Source organism: Aquarana catesbeiana, linkage group LG01 (assembly GCF_042186555.1).
Source record: "Aquarana catesbeiana isolate 2022-GZ linkage group LG01, ASM4218655v1, whole genome shotgun sequence".
NCBI lineage: Eukaryota > Metazoa > Chordata > Amphibia > Anura > Ranidae > Aquarana > Aquarana catesbeiana.
Window position 1 is genome coordinate 47,171,736 of NC_133324.1, and position 21,418 is coordinate 47,193,153.

Genomic DNA, 21,418 nt, shown 5'->3' on the forward strand with positions numbered 1-21,418 from the left:
TTTCACTGCATCAAAGGGACGATGGAGGTGGCCATGTACCTTCAAATCTTGGGTGAAAACCCCCTTACCTCAGCCAGGGCATTGAAAATGGGTCGTGGATGGGTATTCCAGCATGACAATGACCCAAAACACACAGCCAAGGCAACAAAGGATTTGCTCAAGAAGAAGCACATTAAGGTCCTGGAGTGGCCTAGCCAGTCTCCAGACCTTAATCCCATAGAAAATATGTGGAGGGAGCTGAAGGTTCGAGTTACAATACTTCGGCCTCGAAACCTTAATGACTTGGAGAAAATCTGCAAAGAGAAGTGGGACAAAATCCCTCCTGAGATGTCTGCAAACCTGGTGGCCAACTACAAGAAACATCTGACCTCTGTGATTGCCAACAAGGGTTTTGCCACCAAGTAATAAGTCATGTTTTGCGAAGGGGGTCAAATACTTATTTCACTCATTAAAATGCAAATCAATTTATACATTTTTTGAAATGCGTTTTTCTGGATATTTTTGTAGTTATTCTGTCTCTCACTGTTACAATAAACCTACCATTAAAATTATAGTCTGATGATTTGTCAGCGGGCAAACGTACAAAATCAAAATCAAATACTTTTTTCCCTCACTGTAAAGGTGATAAGACTTGAATAATAACATTACTGACATTGAATTCATTTTCATGAACTAAATTTAAGAGGAGATCCAGGCTCCCTGCAAAAAATTTAAAGTCAGCAGCTTCAAATAATGTAACTGCTGAAAATAAAGACACTTACCTGTCCAGGGATCCAGCGATGTCCTCACCGGAATAGATTCTTCAAGCAGCTTCGGGTGCAGGCATTGGCATCTCAAGTAAGGGAAACAGGAAGTGAAGCCTTGTGGCTCCACAGCCGGTTTCCAACTGTGCAATGCATGAGCCTTGTGAATGGTCCCATAGTCTTCTGGGACTTGTGATGTGTCCCAGAATACTGCGGATGGAGGGGTAAAAACAAGCAAGCCTTCCCCTTTTGGGTGGAGCTTCGCTTTAAGAATGCAGCCTTGTCATGTGAAAAAAAGTAAGTATATCCTATATATTTACCATCACTTCAAACCCATTAAATTAGAACCTGGGATTCCAGATTAGGTGACAATAATTACAACCTCCTTAGGGATGTATGTAGGTGGGACCTGTCTTATTTAAACCTCAGTCTGGGGTTCGCTTTGCTATTGACATGTATGGCGTCATCATGCCAAAATAATTAGAGCTCTCCAAGGCCCTCATGTTGCGAATGATTATGAGTCTACGCATTTAAAAAGATTTGAAATCAATCATTCTTCTGTAAGGAAAATACTGACTGCAGATTTCAAAGACTGCTAATTAGCCCAGGACAGGCTGGCCCAGCAAATTCAACCCAAGAGCTGACCCTTGGATGCTAAAGGAAGTCTCCAAGAACCCCAACATTTCATTGCGGGGTGTGCAGCAGCTGAGGTCAATGTACATGCATCCACAATAATAAAGCGATTAAATCAATTCAATCTGCATAGGACGTGTGTTACAAAAGAGCATTTGCTGTCCAAAAATATTACAGTTTGCCATTGGATATATAGGCAAAGACCAGGCCTTCTGGAACAATGCACTGAAGACTGATCAAAGAGTTGTTAGGTCACAGTAAAAGTAGACGTTTGCCGCAAAGCAATTGACAGTATTCCAGGAGAAAAACCTCATAACAACTGTGAAGCATGGTGATGGAAGTTATGGTTTGGGGTTGCCTGCTGCTTCAGGGCCTCTGCATCTCTAAATCATCAAGTCAATCAGAAATTCTGCATCGTATCAAAGTGCGCTTGATGAGAATGTGAGGCCATCTTTCTGAAAGTTGAAGCTGAATTGGAAATGAATCTTTTAATACAATAATGATCTGAAGTACACAACCAAATCCACCAAGGAATTGCTTTAAAAGGAAATAGAAGGGTATGGATTGCCCTAGTTTTGTGGGGGGATTTCACGCAAACATCTAAAGAATGTTTTGCATGGAGCAGAGGTAAAAAATGTCACCTAGTCAAAGTTAGAGACCAGTGTGCAGTTGAAGGCCAGCTACCAGAAGTCATTTCTGGGCAATACCAGCTTCTGAGACCAAGGCTGTACATACTTTTTCCACAGTACACAATTACAGCTATTGATATTTTTGCAGGAATAAATGATTGAAAATACATTTTTTTTCCTTGTGCTCTTATTTAAGTATATCACCTTTATCTGTAGGCACTGTTTGAGTAAAGATCTAATGTTTGACTGATCAAATAGGTTGAAAAAGGTCAACAATTTCCATGGGGTATACTTAATTTGTAATATGACTGTATATATCACATATATGATTTTGTTTCATCCAACCAACAATCTTTGGATAAAGTACCTCTAATAGTTGCTTAGAGAAAAGAGGGGCTTTGCTGTACAAGAAGAGAGCGGCAGTCACTTCCTTCTCACTGTCTCCTCCATGGTCCCCGGTGTCTGTCATCCCATGGTCCCCAGCCACCACCAGCAAGGTGTTGTCATCCAGGTGTTCTATGAGGGAGCTGTGGAAAATATTTATATGTAATGAAAGAGTTATGAGATCGCTGGGACCAGCGGGGTCATGGTGATATCATGCCATAAGTGTTGCTCTTAGGAAGCACTTGAATTCTAACATTCTAAAAGTGGACATAGTTAGATAGATCAAAATGTGGCTGGTTCAGCAGGGACAAGCCACATTTTGAGCCATGTGTGGCCACTGAAGCTGAACAGAAGTTGATCTACCGATATATCAACATCTGCAGCGCTGACCTGTGTATTCCAATAGCTAGAGAGTCTCCCCGCTGTCAGAATACTATAGCTTAGTGATGAGGATTCCTCAATCCACCTCAAGTGTGTAGATGTAGGAGTTGGTTCTGTTTTCTTTATTCATCCTGCTGGCTGAAAAAACAAACAAAAAAAACAACACTAAGCAACATATGGCCAGCTTAACTACTTCTGGACCACCCTATAGCCTCTACAGGGCTGCTTGCCTGTATGTAAACAAGGCAGATCTGTGTTCTGACAGGGGGGAAGGGATGGATTTTGTGTCCCTGCAAAGCAGGGAATAAAATACCTCTCTTCCCCTAGTAAAAAACAGCACATACAGTACACAAAAATACTGGTTAGGCACACAGTTAACCCTTTGATTGCCCTAGAGGTTTAACCCCTTCCCACCCAGTGTCATTAGTATAGTGGCAGAGCAAATTTTTAGCACTAATCACTGTATTAGTGTCGCTGGTTCCCACAAAGTGTCAGTTAGTGTCAGATTGTGTGCCCCAATATCACAGTCCCGCTACAAGTTGCTGATCGCTGCCACTACCAGTATATAATTAAATATAAAAATTCCATAAATATATCCCATAGTTTGTGGGCGCTATAACTTTCATGCAAACCACTCAATATACGCTTATTGGGATTATTTTTTTACCAAAAATATGTAGCAGAATACATATTAGCCTACATTTATGAAGAAATTTGATTTTTTTAACTTTTTTATTGGATATGTTTTATAGCAGAAAGTAAAAAATATTTTTGTTTAAGCTCTGCTGACTGTACAGCTCAGAGGTCGTAGGTTAGCCACACCTCCCGCTTAGTAGGTAAAAATGCTCCTATATTTGCATGAGGGGCGGAGACAATCACTACACAGAACAATTCAAAGCATTTAACTGACCCTGTTGCTTTGCCTTGCATGGGATCATTTTAAGGCTACCACAGAATCCTGATAACTGTAAGAAACCTTTAAATGTTTTATTATATTTAAGTGTTCAATTTATATTTTATAGGAACAGACAATTTGCAAGCGAGAGAGGAAAAAGTCACTGCTCATACTTATTTATGTGCGCAAATTTTCCCTTGAGCTACTGAGCTCTGTAAATGAAATTTTGTTTTAGGTAAACCAGGTAAGACTAGCCTGGAGAATATGAAAAGCAACCAAAAGTGTCACGTGCTGCTTGCAAATGAAAATACACAATATTTAGATCTGGCCATACACATGTATAGAGATAAGCTGTCCAAGAGTCAGAGCAGTGAAGCTTAGGAAGAGGTAATCTCACCTTATCATCTGATTCATTTGCGTGAGTTTCTTGGCGGTCTCTGGGTGGTCTGGCCCATGCTTATGTCCACAGTGATCAACCCCAAGAAAATGAGCAATTACAACGTCCCAATCTCCCCCGTCCACTGAGAGGAGAAAAAAAAGCAACATAATAAAAACATGACACAGCATAGACTACAGATCATTACATTCATACAATTACACGTCATTTGGATGGCTAGAGGGATTCAAATGCCTGTATACAGGTTCCACAATGCCTCATTGTCACATCTTTAAATGAACCCCTTTGCTGGCAGACCAATTTTCTTTCCCCATTTTTCAAACATGTTAAAATGTGCATGTATGGCTTCAACATTATTGAACCCCCCCCAAAACATTATAGCAAAGGACCCGATAAATAAAATGATGGTAGCTGCAATTTTTAATGTAGCATGTTATTTGTGGGGTAAGATGACGCTTAAAACCGACACAGTGCTTTAGATGTGTATATGGCTTCGAACGGCCTCAGCCAGTGCTGCTCTGGTCACCCCCCCCCCCCAACATATTTTGCCCCGCCTATCAGGGATTGGTCACAGAGGTATATGATACATGTTCAAATGTTTATCAAGACTGTATTTTTAGTAAAAAATTAATTGTTACATTTAATTTATTGCACAAAAACACAATTTAATCTCCAATTTTGGTACAGAAAAATGTCAAATGGATATCAGATTATGTCAGGCATCAAAACTATGTACACCTGTGAAACAGGATCAAAATACAATACCTTAAATTCATTTAATGTAATTAAACACCATAAAACAAAATCCTTATGTGAGCTGCTGGTGTTCTGTCAAATTCTCCAACCCGCCAGAAACTCCAACTACTTAACTGTTTCTTTAAAGCAGCAGTAATTAGAGTTTTTGACGAATTGGTGGTTGGACATAGACAGCAGGACTCGGCCCCCGCCCGCCCCCTACCCCCCCCCGCTTGATTGGATGTGATTGACATCAGTGGGAGCCAATGGCTGCGCTGCTATCAATCTATCCAATCAGGACCTGCAGGATATTATGAGCGGAGATTCTTACTCCGCTCTGATACTAGCCAAACAAAATGGCTGCCTCCGAGGCGGCGACAACTTTGTCCTCGTTAGGCGATGTGCTGTCAAAACAGCTCATTCTTCCTGTACCGGACTGTATTCGGTTGTCGGCGTTGTGTCCAACCACCAATTCATCAAAATCTCCAATTACTAAGGGTTTAAATAAACCAGAAGTGAGGTAGTTGAAGTTTCTGATGGGTTGGAGAAATTGACAGAATACCAGGAGCGTCATTTTTAATGACATCCCATTTCAGCTTGCATATCGCACTGCGAACTGACAATTCGGACATGATTTTGGTGCGGACCAGAGAAAGGGTCCTGTGCGAGTTTGGTCCGAATGCGATATCAGGCATACAATCTGTATGTCTGAAATCGCATCGCAAGGACATCGCATGTGATAGCATTGCAGTGCGGTGAGAATCACATGCAATCTGGCAGAGCGCGCTGGTGCGAACCGGCACTTAGAATTAGCGGGGGACGGGTGCAGTATCAGACCTGTGCTGCATTCACCTAGGTAAGTATGATTCTGCAAAAAAACATAATCCCCAGACTTCTCTTTTAGGGTTTTTTTTTTTTTTTTTTAAAGGGGGGGGGGGGGTATAGCAGGTATTTTGTAGGCAAATCTCATTTTTGTTTATCAAAACAGTCACTGGTGATCCTGCCATGAAGGTCCTTGTTTAGGTACTTCACGACACAAAATGCACAGGCATGTTCCACTGTTCATAGGGAAGCCCACCCTGAAAAATGCCATGCAGCCATTGTAGTAGGAAGCAGCAGTTTAGAAATGTTGATGTTGAAAAATGATAAAGATGAAGTTTAATCTGCTTATATTTTGCCCTCCCTATTTTTGACCCCCCCCCCAACTTTCCTTTTTCATTACATACCTTATTTTAGACCTACAAGTCACTATGCTTTTCTATGCAATGCAGGCAGATCATGGCTGGTGGGAGGGGCCAGCAGAGTGCTGTACATAGCTTCCTGAAATGACCACAACTCTCTGCCTTAGTACTCCTCTCAATAGTCCTGATGAAAGCAGTGGGCTTGCTCATATGAGAAGTTATGCAAATATAAAAATACATGTCATGGATGGATGTCCGTCTAGGAGTGGGCATTTTTATGCAGGCTGCAATTGCATGCAGACCGACCTAGATAATGCCCACGTTTGACAATAAGGCCCCTTTCACATGATTAGCCCGCTCGGATCCGCTTGTCCATTTTTCAGGCGGATCCGAGCGGGCCCACCCATTGACTCGTATTGGCAGGCAGATGTCAGCGGAGATGTGTCCGCTGACCCCCGTCTACCATCTCATCCGCTAAAAACAGATGTATGCCAATACGTTCAGTATGCCAATACGTTCAGTTGAAATCCAATAAAAGGGGCAAATGAGGAACAGTCAAGCTGGGGATGAAAGGGTTAGATGATGCTGAAAGTCCCACAGTCAGGAAATGAAGTGGGTTCTATCTGACTTTCTGTAGCTCACAGTGTGCAGTGAAATCAGAGTACGCCATTTCAGTGCAGGAGAGGACCCTGTACAACTGGACAAGACTGAGTGCCGGTTCACACAGGGGCGACTTGTCAAGCGACCTAGCCGCCTGACAAGTCGCCTCCCGTTCTGTACTACGGAACCGTTCTAATAGGAGCGACGCAAGTCGCTCCGACTTAGAAAAGGTTCCTGTAGCATTTCTGGGGCGACTTCAGGCGACTTGCCATGACTTCTATACAGAAGTCGTTTTGCAAGTCGCCGCTGAAGTCGTGTGCAGGTCGCCTCGGTGAGGCGACCTGCAAGTCGTGCCGCCCCTGTGTGAACCGGGGCTTAAGAGAAGCTTTATGTTTAGGCAAAAGCATGCATGTTAGGGAGTAAAATCTACAAGATGCTTCAACAAATCTCTAGAACTGTTGTTTTTCGCTTTGGTGACTACCTGGAGACCTGTACGTAGTTGCTTTGTTGAATCTTATCTTGCCAATAAAGAAATAAATTGAAGTGTCCCCATTTGTTATTAGGCACATTAATTGATATTCCGTCAGTGAACTGTGCTGGGGTCAGCCTTTCACTCACCAGTAGGATAAAGATGCTGCAAGATTCCATCATCCACCATGTGAAGGTCCTTCACGTTGAAGGAAGAAAAGAAGTACGATTTGTAGAACTTTTTCGGGAACAATCCATCCCAGGTATCGTCTCCCATGAACACCACTCTCTTCCCTAAATAATAACAGAAAATAACAAATCAATTCTCTCTCTTCATTAACAGATTTACATTGCTTGCCAAGCAGTACAGTCAGCAACTCAGCTAAATGGCTGCCAAAAAAAAAGAAAAAACGGAATAATTATTTATACAATTTTGTTTTCCGTCTGAGAAGACTTACATGCAGAAAACTAAACAAAAAGTAGGGTTGCACCGATACTGTTTTTTTATTGGCAGGTACTGATACTTTCAGTCAAGTACTGGCTGATACTGAGTATCAATACTTTGTTGGTAAATTTGCGTCAATACAAAATAAATGGGCGCAAATCCCACTGCAACGAATCACATGTGATTTGAACAGGAATGCGGTGCAATTCCTGTCCGAATGACATGCGATTAGCCCCTGTGCATGTATAAAAAATGAAAAGCGCCATCTAGTGGGCAGTTGATTAAAAATGTTACAACCGTGGCGAGATCTCCCAGAAGTAGGGACGGTTCCTGTCAAAAACAGGTACCCGCTCCAATCCCCCCACCCCCCCACCCCCCCTTCCGAAAAGTGCCAAATGTGGCACCGGAGTTAATCCAGCTCTGAGCAATCCTCTTTTATTGTTCAGCGAGACAAATCTTGACAAACTGAGAAAAACTTTGTCAGCTCCTCCCCCTTGCTGTGAGTGACAGGTGATTTACATATCTCATGCACTAGCCTAAGACATGCATTATTTTTTAATTCCCTCCCCCACTCCTTTCTTCAGCAGCTCTGCAAGGATTGGCTGTTCCACACCTCAGCATGATTTGGTATGCTGAAGTCATGTGGTTACTTTCCTGTCTCTTCACTGGATGTTTGAGATCATAGCAGAGTAAGAAATACGCAGGAGAAATGCATATAGACAAGGGGAGTGTAGAGGTGGGCGGGGAGTGTAGAGGTGGGCGGGGAGTCTACTGACATCACGACTCCACCCACCGAGCTCCAGACAACAGACCCACCCACAGAATCTGCAGTTTTTCGGGTCTAATAACAGACAGAGGGGAGACATTTGACAGGTAAAGATGCATGCAGGAGGCGTGTATACCCTTATAGATAACCCCTAAGGCAGTAGTTTAGAAAGGATGACATTGGGTTTACGTCCACTTTAAGTACATATCTGCTCAAATGCAAAATCTGCATAGTGTCCCAGTCCCGGTGATAAAAGAAAAACACGCCCGCTGGATGTACTCACATGGCTGGAGGAGTAGTTCCCCTATAGCTACCCATGTAGCTATATGGGCGGCACAGTGGTGTAGTGGTAGCACTCTCGCCTAGCAGTAAGAAGGGTCACTGGTTCGAATCCCAACCACGACACTACCTGCTTGGAGTTTGCATGTTCTCCCTGTGCCTGCGTGGGTTTCCTCCGGGTACTCCGGTTTCCTCCCACACTCCAAAGACATTCTGGTAGGTTAATTGGCTTCTGTCTAAATTGTCCCTAGTATGTATGAATGTAAGTTAGGGACCTTAGATTGTAAGCTCCTTGAGGGTAGGGACTGATGTGAATGTACAATGTATATGTAAAGCGCTGCGTAAATTGACGGCGCTATATAAGTACCAGAAATAAATAATAAATAAATAATAGGACAGAAGTGATGTCAGCTTGGGGGCGGACCGCCTCTACATTTCCTCCAGCCCTGTGAGCACTGCACTGAGCACTGTGATTTTCTACCATTGGGGGGGGACCGGAACACCTATGCAGGTTTGCATTAGACCAGATATGTACTTAAAGGGGTTGTAAACTCTCGTGTTTTTTTTACCTTAATGCATTCTATGCATTAAAGTGAAAAAACTTCTGGCAGTGACCGGTCCCCCATCCCACGCTTTCCTTACCTGAGCCCCGTAAATTTCCTCGGTGTAGACGCGCTCTCCCTCTCTGCACGGGGTCCTGGCTCTTGATTGGATAGATTGATAGCAACGCAGCCATTGGCTCCCACTGCTGTCAATCAAATCCAATGACGCGGGCGCCGAGGGGCGGGGCCGAGTCCGGCATTCATGTCTAAGGACGCAAATGCTGGACTCGAGAGCGCGCCCGCAAGGTAACCACCCCCTGGGAGAGCGCTTCTCCTAGGGGGTTATCTGATGCGAGGTTGAGCCGCGAGAGCCGCCGAGGGACCTCAGAAAAGGATGATCGGGGCCACTCTGTGCAAAACGAGCTGCACAGTGCAGGTAAGTATGACATGCTTGTTATTTTAGAAAATAAAACACGAAGCCTTACAATCACTTTAATGTGAGTTCTAACATTTTTAATAAACTGCCCACTAGATGGCGCTTTTCCCTTTCTATACACACACAGGAGCGGTGGGGGAAACTACATGCGATTCAATCAGGAATCGAACCGCATTTCTGTTACCTAACAAAAATCATAGCTAATTATGTAATGAGCAAACTTACCACCCCTACCCACTTAAAAAAAATAACAGCAGCGTCCCTTCTCTATTGTGAGCTCAGAAATCCCCAAAGTGGGATGCTACAGCAAGTGATACTACTACCTCTGTCATGTGACAGCATCCGGTCTCTAGACCGGATCAATATGTATGTATATGTATATATCAATAGATCAATATGTTCCTGCTGAAGATGATTTTGTGTACCAAGTGATTCCTGGACATCAGCCACTTACTATGAGCAGTCACATCTGGCCATAACATGTGACAATCCTTCACCCCAAGACAAGTCTATTATGGGGACAGTGATGCCATCCTTCTCCAGTACTGCTTGTCTATTTGCAAAGACTGAAACAAAACCTTTTTTTTTATCTACTTCCTTTTCTTGCTGTCCATTCATTAGCATGCATTAGCATTTCTGGCAGTATAAAATCTCATTAAAGTGGAATTTTAGTGCTGAGTTTCAAAATGGGTGGACAGACAGGAATTTTAATGCAGAAGAGACATGCTTACTTACCTGCCTGTCTACGCGGCTCACTGTAGAGATTCTGCAATCTGACCAAGCTCCCACGCATGTAATTGAGGTCCAGAAGAGGGCTGCCCCGAAGAGGTCAGCAGCCGAGCGTGGAGCTCGGGGGTGCCGCATCGCTGGATCCTAAGTGGGTATTGTTTCGCTTTAAAGGCTAAGCACTTTTGTTCATCTTTTTTTTTTGTTTTTCTAAATTCCAGCTCCCCTATGTACCAATATAGCATTAATGTACTTCTTTTGCAAAAATAAAACAGCTTTCCATTTATTCTACCCACACTTACCTCATTGTCTTCGTAGTGGTTTAAAAACACTTCTCCATTACTTCTGCCTTACTTCCTGAACAGGCTAGAGGTCATGACAGTGAGAGACAAAATGTGGAAACAAATCCAGACACATTGTCTGATTTTTGAAAGAATTTATTTGCAAATTATGGTGGAAAATAAGTATTTGGTCAATATCAAAGGTTAATCCCAATACTTTGTTATATATCGTTTGTTGGCAATGACAGAGGTCAAACGTTTTCTGCAAGTCTTCACAAGGTTGTCACACACTGTTGCTGGTATGTTGGCCCATTCCTCCATGCAGATCTCCTCTAGAGCAGTGATGTTTTGGGGCTGTCGCTGGGCAACACAGACTTTCAACTCCCTCCAAAGGTTTTCTATGGGGTTGAGATCTGGAGACTGGCTAGGCCAATCCAGGACCTTGAAATGCTTCTTACGAAGCCACTCCTTCGTTGCCCGGGCGGTATGTTTGGGATCATTGTCATGCTGAAAGACCCAGCCACATTTCATCTTCAACGCCCTTGCTGATGGGAGGAGGTTTGCACTCAAAATCTCACGATACATGGCCCCATTCATTCTTTCATGTACACTCGTCGTGTTTGGAGGAGAGAGAATGCTGAGTTGCGACCGAAGAACACCATACCTACTGTGAAGCATGGGGGTGACAACCTTCTGCTTTGGGGCTGTTTCTCTGTAAAGGGAAAAGGGCGACTCATCCAGATCTCAACCCCATAGAAAACCTTTGGAGGGAGTTGAAAGTCCGTGTTGCCCAGCGACAGCCCCAAAACATCACTGCTCTAGAGAAGATCTGCATGGAGGAATGGGCCAACATACCAGCAATAGTGTGTGACAACCTTGTGAAGACTTACAGAAAACGTTTGACCTCTGTCATTGCCAACAAAGGATATATAACAAAGTATTGAGATGAACTTTTGATATTGACCAAATACTTATTTTCCACCATAATTTGCAAATAAATTCTTTCACAAATCAGACAATGTGATTGTCTGGATTTGTTTCCACATTTTGTCTCTCATAGTTGAGGTATACCTATGATGACAATTACAGGCCTCTCTCATCTTTTTAAGCGGGAGAACTTGCACAATTGGTGGCTGACTAAATACTTTTTTGCCCCACTGTAGGTGCATCTAAAAAAATTAGAATATCATCAAAAAGTTAATTTATTTCAGTAATTCAATTAAAAAAGTGAAACTCGTATATTATATAGATTCATACACACAGAGTGATACATTTCAAGCATTTCTTTCTTTTAATTTTGATAATTATGGCTTACAGCTAGTGAAAACGAATATACGAGTTTCACATTTTTGAATGGAATTACTGAAATAAATTAACTTTTTGATAATATTCTAATTTTTGAGATGCACCTGTGTTATTATCATACAGGATTTCTAGCACCAACAGTTTACACAGTGCTTTACAATATAAAAAGGGAGACACTACAGTTACAATACAATGAAATACAAGAGGGTTAGGAGGGCCCTGCTCATAAGAGCTTACAATCTAAGAGGGTGAGACAAGTGGTAGAAAAGGTTGTAACTGTGGGGGATGAGCTGATGGAAGTGATAAAAGATTAGTTGGAGGCGTGAAAAAGGACAATCTGGTTCAAAATCTTTTTAGGACCTCTGGGACTAGCTAAACCTGTGATCAGTATAGATCTAGCGTTGGTATCAAATTTTAAACCTGGATTTCCACAAAAAAAAAAAAAGTTTTTCCCAGAATTTCCTTTACAGTTATAAATCAATAGGTCTCGAAATGCTTTGAATGTTTTGTCATGATTACTGTGACTAATTAAACTTCATCTAGCCTGTCGAGCATATTTTGGCCTTCTCTTGTTCAATAAACCTTGAGACATGACCCTGAGGTCCTCGTCTTGGGATCTGCCTCAAAAACAAGCTGTCACATCAGACTGGAATACCCACATACACTGGGGTCCACAGCTTAAGGTGGTTGTAAACCCAAATCCTCCTAAGTTGTATCTGTTTATCTGCATTATCCTCTATATCCGTTCAAAGTCCAGAATTTATACAGCTTGTCTGAGCATTCAGACAGCAGGGAGAGTGGGAGCTGAAGTTACACTCTGCAGAGCTCAGTGAGGGGAACTCTGAGAACCGATTGGAGGGAAGGGGAAACACCCAACTCCACACAGGAGCAGAGCTGAGGCTGTCAATCACAGGCTGTGTGCTGGAGCTCCCAACCCTGTCACAGTTTTGTCTCTTGGTGTCAAGAAAACTTGTCAGAAGTGACTTATGCTTATAGCAAAGAAAGGATGCAGCAGACAGAAATGACACTTAGTGCTTTGGATTGAGACAAGTACACACTATAGAGGTATATGTTTTGTTCAGATTTCATGTCTGAGGTTTACAACCACTTTAGCTTCTTGTATTTGTATTTGTTGTTACCTTCTCTGAATTACAACTTTATTTTTAGAGATGGGAAAGAGGTGTATTTTTTCTGACCCCACTTCCCAACATTTGAGAGAAAGTAACTTGGTCAGGGGAAACATTTGTGTATTATGCTGGTACACACAATGAAGTATGAGATCTCAACCTAAGGAAAAAATAAAAAATAAAAAATAAAAGAAAAAGGCTAAATAAAGACCTTATCGTATGGAGTGTTACAGAACCCAAGATCAGCTTCGGAACAGAAAAGGCACATGGTCTATTCCATCCAGTAACTACATGACAAATGACAAGCAAGAGGCCTTCAGACACTTTTAAAGACAGAAGACTCATCAGAAGCATTACCACTATTTAGGGTCACTAAAATAAGTCTCCGACTCACCATTCTGTACCATCTGATGGATCAAATTGTCTTCCTGGATGGCATAGCTGGCAAAGTTGCTGCCCACATCCACAAAGGTCGGCAGTGAGCCTGTGGTGACTCCTTTAATCCTCTGCATGGTGGTGGTGGGAGGGTCGGCCCGGAAAGGGTAGAGTCTGGCATGCCGAGGTTGGGACTGGATCAGCTGGTGGATCACTTCCAGCTTGTTCTCGTAGGGCTTTGGGTTGGTGTTCGCTGGGTCATATTTGGCAAAGTCATACTTCAAGGCATCAATGATGACAATGACGGCCTTATTGAACCTGTGTGGGAACCAGCAGGAAGTGGTCTTCTGTTGGGTGCTGCTGAGAAGTCCAGGATCAGGAGGCTGAGAACACAGACTCTGATTGTTGAGTTCTATTCTCATTAGGAGGAAACCGCTCATGAAAAGCCAGATGCCGGAGTAGAAAAGGATGGACAGCCAGGCCAGGAAAAGGAGCACCGGAGCCCTCTTCATCCTGTGGAATACACGGACAACACTTTTCAAGCAGATTCACCAAGTTGGTGGTAGACATGCAATGGAAGTGGGATGCTAGTGAACAAAATACTCCCTTTAAAGCGGAGCTCCACCTTAAACAAAAAATATTAAAAGCCAGCAGCTACAAATACTGCAGCTGCTGACTTTTAATAAATGGACACTTACCTGTCCCAGAGTCCAGCGATGTCTCTTGGCTGCCCCCACCGCCATCCTCAGTCAGGGAATCAGAAAGTGAAACTTTGCAGCTTCACTGCCCGGTTCCCTACTGCGCATGCGTGAGTCGCGCTGCGCGCCTACACTGGTCCCCATTGTGTTGTGGGAACATTGTATTTCCCAGAACACAAGGGGGGGGGGGTCATTTGCGGCTAGCTATTCCCAGAAGTGGGTGCAGATACCTGTACAGGTATCTGCACCCCCCTCCCCCCTGAAAGGTGCCAATTGAGGCACCGGAGAGGGGGAGGAATCCGATGAGCGGAAGTTCCACTTTAGGGTGGAACTCCGCTTTAACTATTATATGTACATTTCTACTTCTGATTAACCACTGTCAAGATAAGTTCAGTTAACTTTACAGAGTTTATTACTTTCATTCAGTCAGACTTCACTCTTAGCGGTCAAGGGAGACCTGCAGGGTCAATACTGCACTTAGATGGCACTGCTCTCTCTGCCCTTTGTGTTCCCAGAGTCCCTTTAAGCTCTTATTGGAGCCGGCAGCCATTGAAGGTGTCAGTTACATTTACTTATGGACTAAATATCTTTGTCTATATTACCATTTTACTAAGATATTTTAGAGTATATAGCCCCAGCTTGAGTGTGCCAATAACATTTGTTCTTTGTACCCTCCTGTCCCGGTGTTCTGCCCAGAAAGTTCCGCTCGGCGTATAAGTTCCCCCCTCTACTGCGCCTGTGCAGTAGGTATCGGCGGAAATAGCCGAAGCAGAACAGCTGAAAATCAGCTGTACACGGCGCCTGTAAGAGGGCCCCCCGCGGGCTCGCTTCGCTCGCCACGCTTCGGGCACGGCCTCGCTGCGCTTGGCACTTTTAGATTCCCCCTCTAGGTCCACTTGGATGGTGGGGAAGGAACCTGGACCCAGAGCGCAGGCGCCGTGTACAGCTGATTGAAGCATTTGAGCTTCGGCTATCTCCGGCGGCTGAGAGTAGTATGTACTGCGCAGGCGCTGCGCCTGCGCAGTACAGGGGGGGAACTTATCCGCCGAGGGAACATTCTCGGCAAGACACCGGCCCGGCTCTGCAAACTCAGTGGGAAGCCGGAGGAAGAGCAGGTGGGAAACGTCAAAATTCAGTGTACCAATGATCTAATCTCCCGCTGTGCAGCTATTTTTTACAAAAACTTCTCCGGGTCCCCTATGTTCAGTGGGTACCGGGGGACAGACAGCGGACTATTTAACCACTTTTGGGTTTAGGCGGATTAGGTCTGCTTTCTGTCCCCCGGCACCCACTGAATATAGGGTTGTAAAAAATGTAAAGTTTTTTTTAAAAAGGCAATTTATTCTTAAATATATCTCTATGCAGTGGTAAATATAAATAACCAACTATATGGTTAGGGACTAAAATCTTTAATTCACTCTGAGAACAACAGACAGAAGAGATATACTGTATATACTATTAGAGGAGAGATATATTGTATATACTATTAGAAGAGATATATACTGTATATACTATTAGAGGAGATATATACTGTATATACTATTAGAGGAGATATATACTGTATATACTATTAGAGGAAATATATACTGTATATACTATTAGAGGAGATATATAGTGTTTATACTATTAGAGGAGATATATACTGTATATACTATTAGAGGAGATATATACTGTATATACTATTAGAGGAGATATATACTGTATATACTATTAGAGGAGATATACACTGTATATACTATTAGAGGAGATATATACTGTATATACTATTAGAGGAGATATACTATATACTATTAGAGGAGATATATACTGTATATACTATAAGAAGAGATATATACTGTATATACTATTAGAGGACATATATACTGTATATACTATTAGAGGAGATATATACTGTATATACTATTAGAGGAGATATATAATGTATATACTATTAGAGGAGATATATACTGTATATACTATTAGAGGAGAGATATACTGTATATACTATTAGAGGTGAGATATACTGTATATACTATTAGAGGAGAGATATACTGTATATACTATTAGAGGAGATATATACTGTATATACTATTAGAGGAGAGATATACTGTATATACTATTAGAGGAGATATACTGTATATACTATTAGAGGAGAGATATACTGTATATACCATTAGAGGAGAGATATACTGTATATACCATTAGAGGAGAGATATACTGTATATACCATTAGAGGAAAGATATACTGTATATACTATTAGAGGAGATATACTGTATATACTATTAGAGGAGAGATATACTGTATATACCATTAGAGGAAAGATATACTGTATATACTATTAGAGGAGATATACTGTATATACTATTAGAGGAGAGATATACTGTATATACCATTAGAGGTTGAATCTAGTAAATATCAGACTCAGATCAATTTTTTTTATTTAAAAGAAAAAAAAGTTAAACTGTTTTGCAGATTTTCAACCAGAACTGTAATATATTATATGCTGGCCATACAAAAACAACGTCTTCCTTCAAAAAAAATTTCATTTTAAAGAACGTCGTTCGATTTTCTAATCGTTAGTGGGGTCAAAACGACGTTTGTTTTCAACCACAGTGACGGGAAAATTTAGAAATATAATAGAAAACTTCTTGGTCAAAGGAATTTTCAGACCGTGTTTTACCACTATTACTATTTAACCACTTTTGGGTTTAGGCGGATTAGGTCTGCTTTCTGTCCCCCGGCACCCACTGAATATAGGGTTGTAAAAAATGTAAAGTTTTTTTTAAAAAGGCAATTTATTCTTAAATATATCTCTATGCAGTGGTAAATATAAATAACCAACTATATGGTTAGGGACTAAAATCTTTAATTCACTCTGAGAACAACAGACAGAAGAGATATACTGTATATACTATTAGAGGAGAGATATATTGTATATACTATTAGAAGAGATATATACTGTATATACTATTAGAGGAGATATATACTGTATATACTATTAGAGGAGATATATACTGTATATACTATTAGAGGAAATATATACTGTATATACTATTAGAGGAGATATATAGTGTTTATACTATTAGAGGAGATATATACTGTATATACTATTAGAGGAGATATATACTGTATATACTATTAGAGGAGATATACACTGTATATACTATTAGAGGAAAGATATACTGTATATACTATTAGAGGAGATATACTGTATATACTATTAGAGGAGAGATATACTGTATATACTATAAGAAGAGATATATACTGTATATACTATTAGAGGACATATATACTGTATATACTATTAGAGGAGATATATAATGTATATACTATTAGAGGAGATATATACTGTATATACTATTAGAGGAGAGATATACTGTATATACTATTAGAGGAGAGATATACTGTATATACTATTAGAGGAGATATATACTGTATATACTATTAGAGGAGATATACTGTATATACTATTAGAGGAGAGATATACTGTATATACTATTAGAGGAGATATACTGTATATACTATTAGAGGAGATATATACTGTATATACTATTAGAGGAGATATACTGTATATACTATTAGAGGAGAGATATACTGTATATACTATTAGAGGAGATATACTGTATATACTATTAGAGGAGAGATATACTGTATATACCATTAGAGGAGAGATATACTGTATATACCATTAGAGGAAAGATATACTGTATATACTATTAGAGGAGATATACTGTATATACTATTAGAGGAGAGATATACTGTATATACCATTAGAGGAAAGATATACTGTATATACTATTAGAGGAGATATACTGTATATACTATTAGAGGAGAGATATACTGTATATACCATTAGAGGTTGAATCTAGTAAATATCAGACTCAGATCAATTTTTTTTATTTAAAAGAAAAAAAAGTTAAACTGTTTTGCAGATTTTCAACCAGAACTGTAGTATATTATATGCTGGCCATACAAAAACAACGTCTTCCTTCAAAAAAAATTTCATTTTAAAGAACGTCGTTCGATTTTCTAATCGTTAGTGGGGTCAAAACGACGTTTGTTTTCAACCACAGTGACGGGAAAATTTAGAAATATAATAGAAAACTTCTTGGTCAAAGGAATTTTCAGACCGTGTATGTGGTTTTCATTCAGAAATTACATTCGTTTTAAAACAGAATGTTAAAAGCAAGTGAAATCTTCAAACAACATTCTTTCATTCAGCGAACGTACAAAGATTTTTCGTCTGAATATTCTCATCTGAAAATTGATCGGTGTGGCCAGCATAAGGCTCGGTACACACCTATGCAGTTTGCTTTTGATGTTTTTCTGCAGTGCTTTTTGCTGTGCGTTTTTTTTTGCGCGCACATGATTTTGCGGCGATTTGCATTTTTTTATGCCTTTTTTTGGCCAATTTGTTGTTGGACAGATTAAAAAAAACACAAATTGCCGCAAAAAAACACATCACATGCTTTTCTGCAGCTTCTCCATTGAAGTATATTGAAACAAAAAAGCACAGTTTTCGTGTTAAAAAAAAAAAGTCTTTGACCCTTTCCAAATACGCAGCAGCTGAAAAAGGCATAGATGTGAACGTTAAATGAACTGAAGTGCGTTTCTGCAAAAAGCACCAAAAAACACATGGGTGAGAACCAGGACTAAGATGTTTAGTAACATAATGGGGTTAAAAAAAAAAAAATAGCCCTTTATAGTACAAAAAGAGCAAATAATCGCTACTGTAAGGGGTTCATTTTTTTTACTGTGCAACAGTGAAAGTAATATTTACAGTAGTGATTATTTGCTCTTTTTGTACTATAAATGGCTATTTTTTTTATTTGTACTCTCTAAAGGGCTAATTTTAGTTTTTTTTTTAACCCCATTAATTGTTACTGGCCGATTAATCGATTATGAAACTAGTAATCGATTAATTTCATAATCGATTAGTTGTCGATTAGTTGTTTCGGCCCAAATCCAACACTAAAAATGCTTTTTCCTTTAGGTATACTTTACACTACATTACCACAATGTCCAGCCTACTAATTGAAGGTATGTCAGGGCTTTTTATCTCAGAGAATAGGTGTAGGTAACTCCTCCTTTGTCTCCACCCCCTACCCAAGAAAAGCAGTAAAATAAATCCCCTGCAGTCAGTAACAATAGATCCCCCCCTAGTCCGCCCCCCCGCAAAAATAGATCCACCCCAGCAGCATGCAAGCTCGTCGGGACGGGGCGCATTTAAAAAATAATAATTTTTTTTTTTCATTTATTTTACATTTTATTTTTTATTATTACACTGTTTAAAAAAAAAAAAGTGTGTCACTTTTATTCCTATTACAAGGAATGTAAACATCCCTTGTAATAGGAAAAAAAGCATGACAAGACCTCTTAAATATGAGATGTAGGGTCAAAAAGACCTCAGATCTCATATTTACACTAAAATGCAATAAAAAATATAAATTTATCATATCATTTAAAAAAAAAATAATTTTTTAAAAAAATGGTCCTTTAAGAACTATGGGCGTAAGTGACGTTTTGACGTCGCTTCCACCCTGCAATGTTATAGAGACAGGTGGGGACCATCTTCCTCTCACTCATCTCCATACCCAGCCAGGGTGAAGATCCGATCACCTCCGCCGCTGCCGACGGATCCGGCAAGCGGCGGAGGGCACCAGAACGCGGTGGGAGCCCTCTCCCGCTGCCGATAAAAGTGATCTTGCAGTGCACCCGCTGCAGAGACCACTTTTATCTGAAACCGGACCACTCACAGAAGAAAAGGATACCAGGGTTATGGCAGCTAACTGCTGCCATAACAATGATATTCCGCTTTAAACAGCCGATGTAAAACGACGGTGGGCGGTCCGGAAGTGGTTAAACCATCAGCAATGAGAGATTTAGACGAAATGCTGTTTGGACACAACACCAGCAACTGAATACAGTCCGTTATAGGAAGATTTTGCTGTTTTGACACCACAGCGGCTAACGAGGACAAAGTCGTCGTCGCCGACTCGGAGGTGGCCATTTTGTTGGTTAGTATTGGAGCGAGCAATAATCTCCGCTCATAATATCATGCAGCAGACTGTAAACGTTTGCCAGTGTTGTGTCCAAACAGCAATTCGCCGAAATCTCCAATTACTGATAGTTTAAATAAACCGGAAGTGAAGTGGTTGGAGTTTCTGACGAGTTGGCCATTTTGACAGCACACCGGAACTGTGTTCCCCCCACACCTCCAGCCCTGGTCATTGTTCATTTTATCTTTAACTGCTCTGTGTACAGAAGGTTTAGAATTACACAGAGTACAGAGAAGTTGGGCAGATTAATAGCTAAAAAGATAAGACATGGCATGACCTACAAAACCGACTCAATGACATTTTATGTAACGCTGGGCTGTTTCCAAATTCAGGCCGCCATACACACACAGGTATTACTGGATGATGGGATACATTTTACAGTGAAGGGAAAAAGTATTTGATCCCTCTGCTGATTTTGTACGTTTGCCCGCTGACAAAGAAATTATATATCTATAATTTTAATGGTAGGATTATTTTAAAAGTGAGAGACAGAATAACAACAAAAATATCCAGGAAAACACATTTCAAAAAAGTTATATATTTGATTTGCATTTTAGTGAGTGAAAAAAGTATTTGACCCCTTCGCACAACATGACCTATTACTTGGTGACAAATCCCTTGTTGGCAATCACAGAGGTCAGACGTTTCTTGTAGTTGGCCCGCAGGTCTGCACACATCTCAGGAGGGATTTTGTCCCACTCCTCTTTGCAGATCCTCTCCAAATCATTAAAGTGGGGTTCCACCCAAAAAAACAAAAATACCTGAAAAATTCTAAAAAAAACAAAAAAACATTTGGATATTTTTTTTTTTTACTTACCTCTAAATGCCTGTTGCTAGGGGGTCCCTTGTAGTCTGCCTCTTCCTTTGCCTGGGCTGGTGACATCACTTCCCCCTCGGCACAGGAAGGGCTCCGCTCTGCTCCCTCCCTCCTGTCAATCATCTGGGACCCATTACAGGTCCCAGGTGATGGAGCGGCCAATCACGGCGCACGGCGCCGCTCGCGCATGCGCAGTGGGTGCCAGGCTGTGAAGCCACAGCCCGGCGCCCACAGTTGAAATGCCGGCGCCAATGAGCGGAGGGGGGGGGACGAGCGGGGCTTCGATCCCCCGCATCGCTGGACCCAGGGACAGGTAAGTGTCCAATTAAAAGTCAGCAGCTGCAGTATTTGTAGCTGCTGACTTTTAATTTTTTTTTTTTTTAATGGACCCCCTGGGTGGAACTCCTCTTTAAGGTTTTGAGGCTGAGGTTTGGTAACTCGAACCTTCAGCTCCCTCCACATATTTTCTATGGGATTAAGGTCTGGAGACTGGCTAGGCCATTCCAGGACCTTAACCACTTCAGCCCCCGGAAGAA

At 41.2% G+C, this 21,418-nt stretch overlaps 1 protein-coding gene across 2 annotated transcripts in view; it reads right to left on the reverse strand.

The window, feature by feature from the left end:
- PIGO (phosphatidylinositol glycan anchor biosynthesis class O) overlaps positions 1-21,418 on the reverse strand; it is a 45,843-nt gene that overhangs the window by 21,604 nt on the left and 2,821 nt on the right. For both annotated transcript variants that reach the window (XM_073618197.1, XM_073618202.1), the window contains exons 2-5: positions 13,348-13,841; positions 7,197-7,340; positions 4,063-4,186; positions 2,373-2,532 (exon numbers count right to left, since the gene is read on the reverse strand). In XM_073618197.1, coding sequence (XP_073474298.1) covers positions 2,373-2,532; positions 4,063-4,186; positions 7,197-7,340; positions 13,348-13,840 — 921 coding nt within the window. In that variant the 5' untranslated portion in view covers position 13,841. The remainder of the gene's footprint in view (positions 1-2,372; positions 2,533-4,062; positions 4,187-7,196; positions 7,341-13,347; positions 13,842-21,418) is intronic.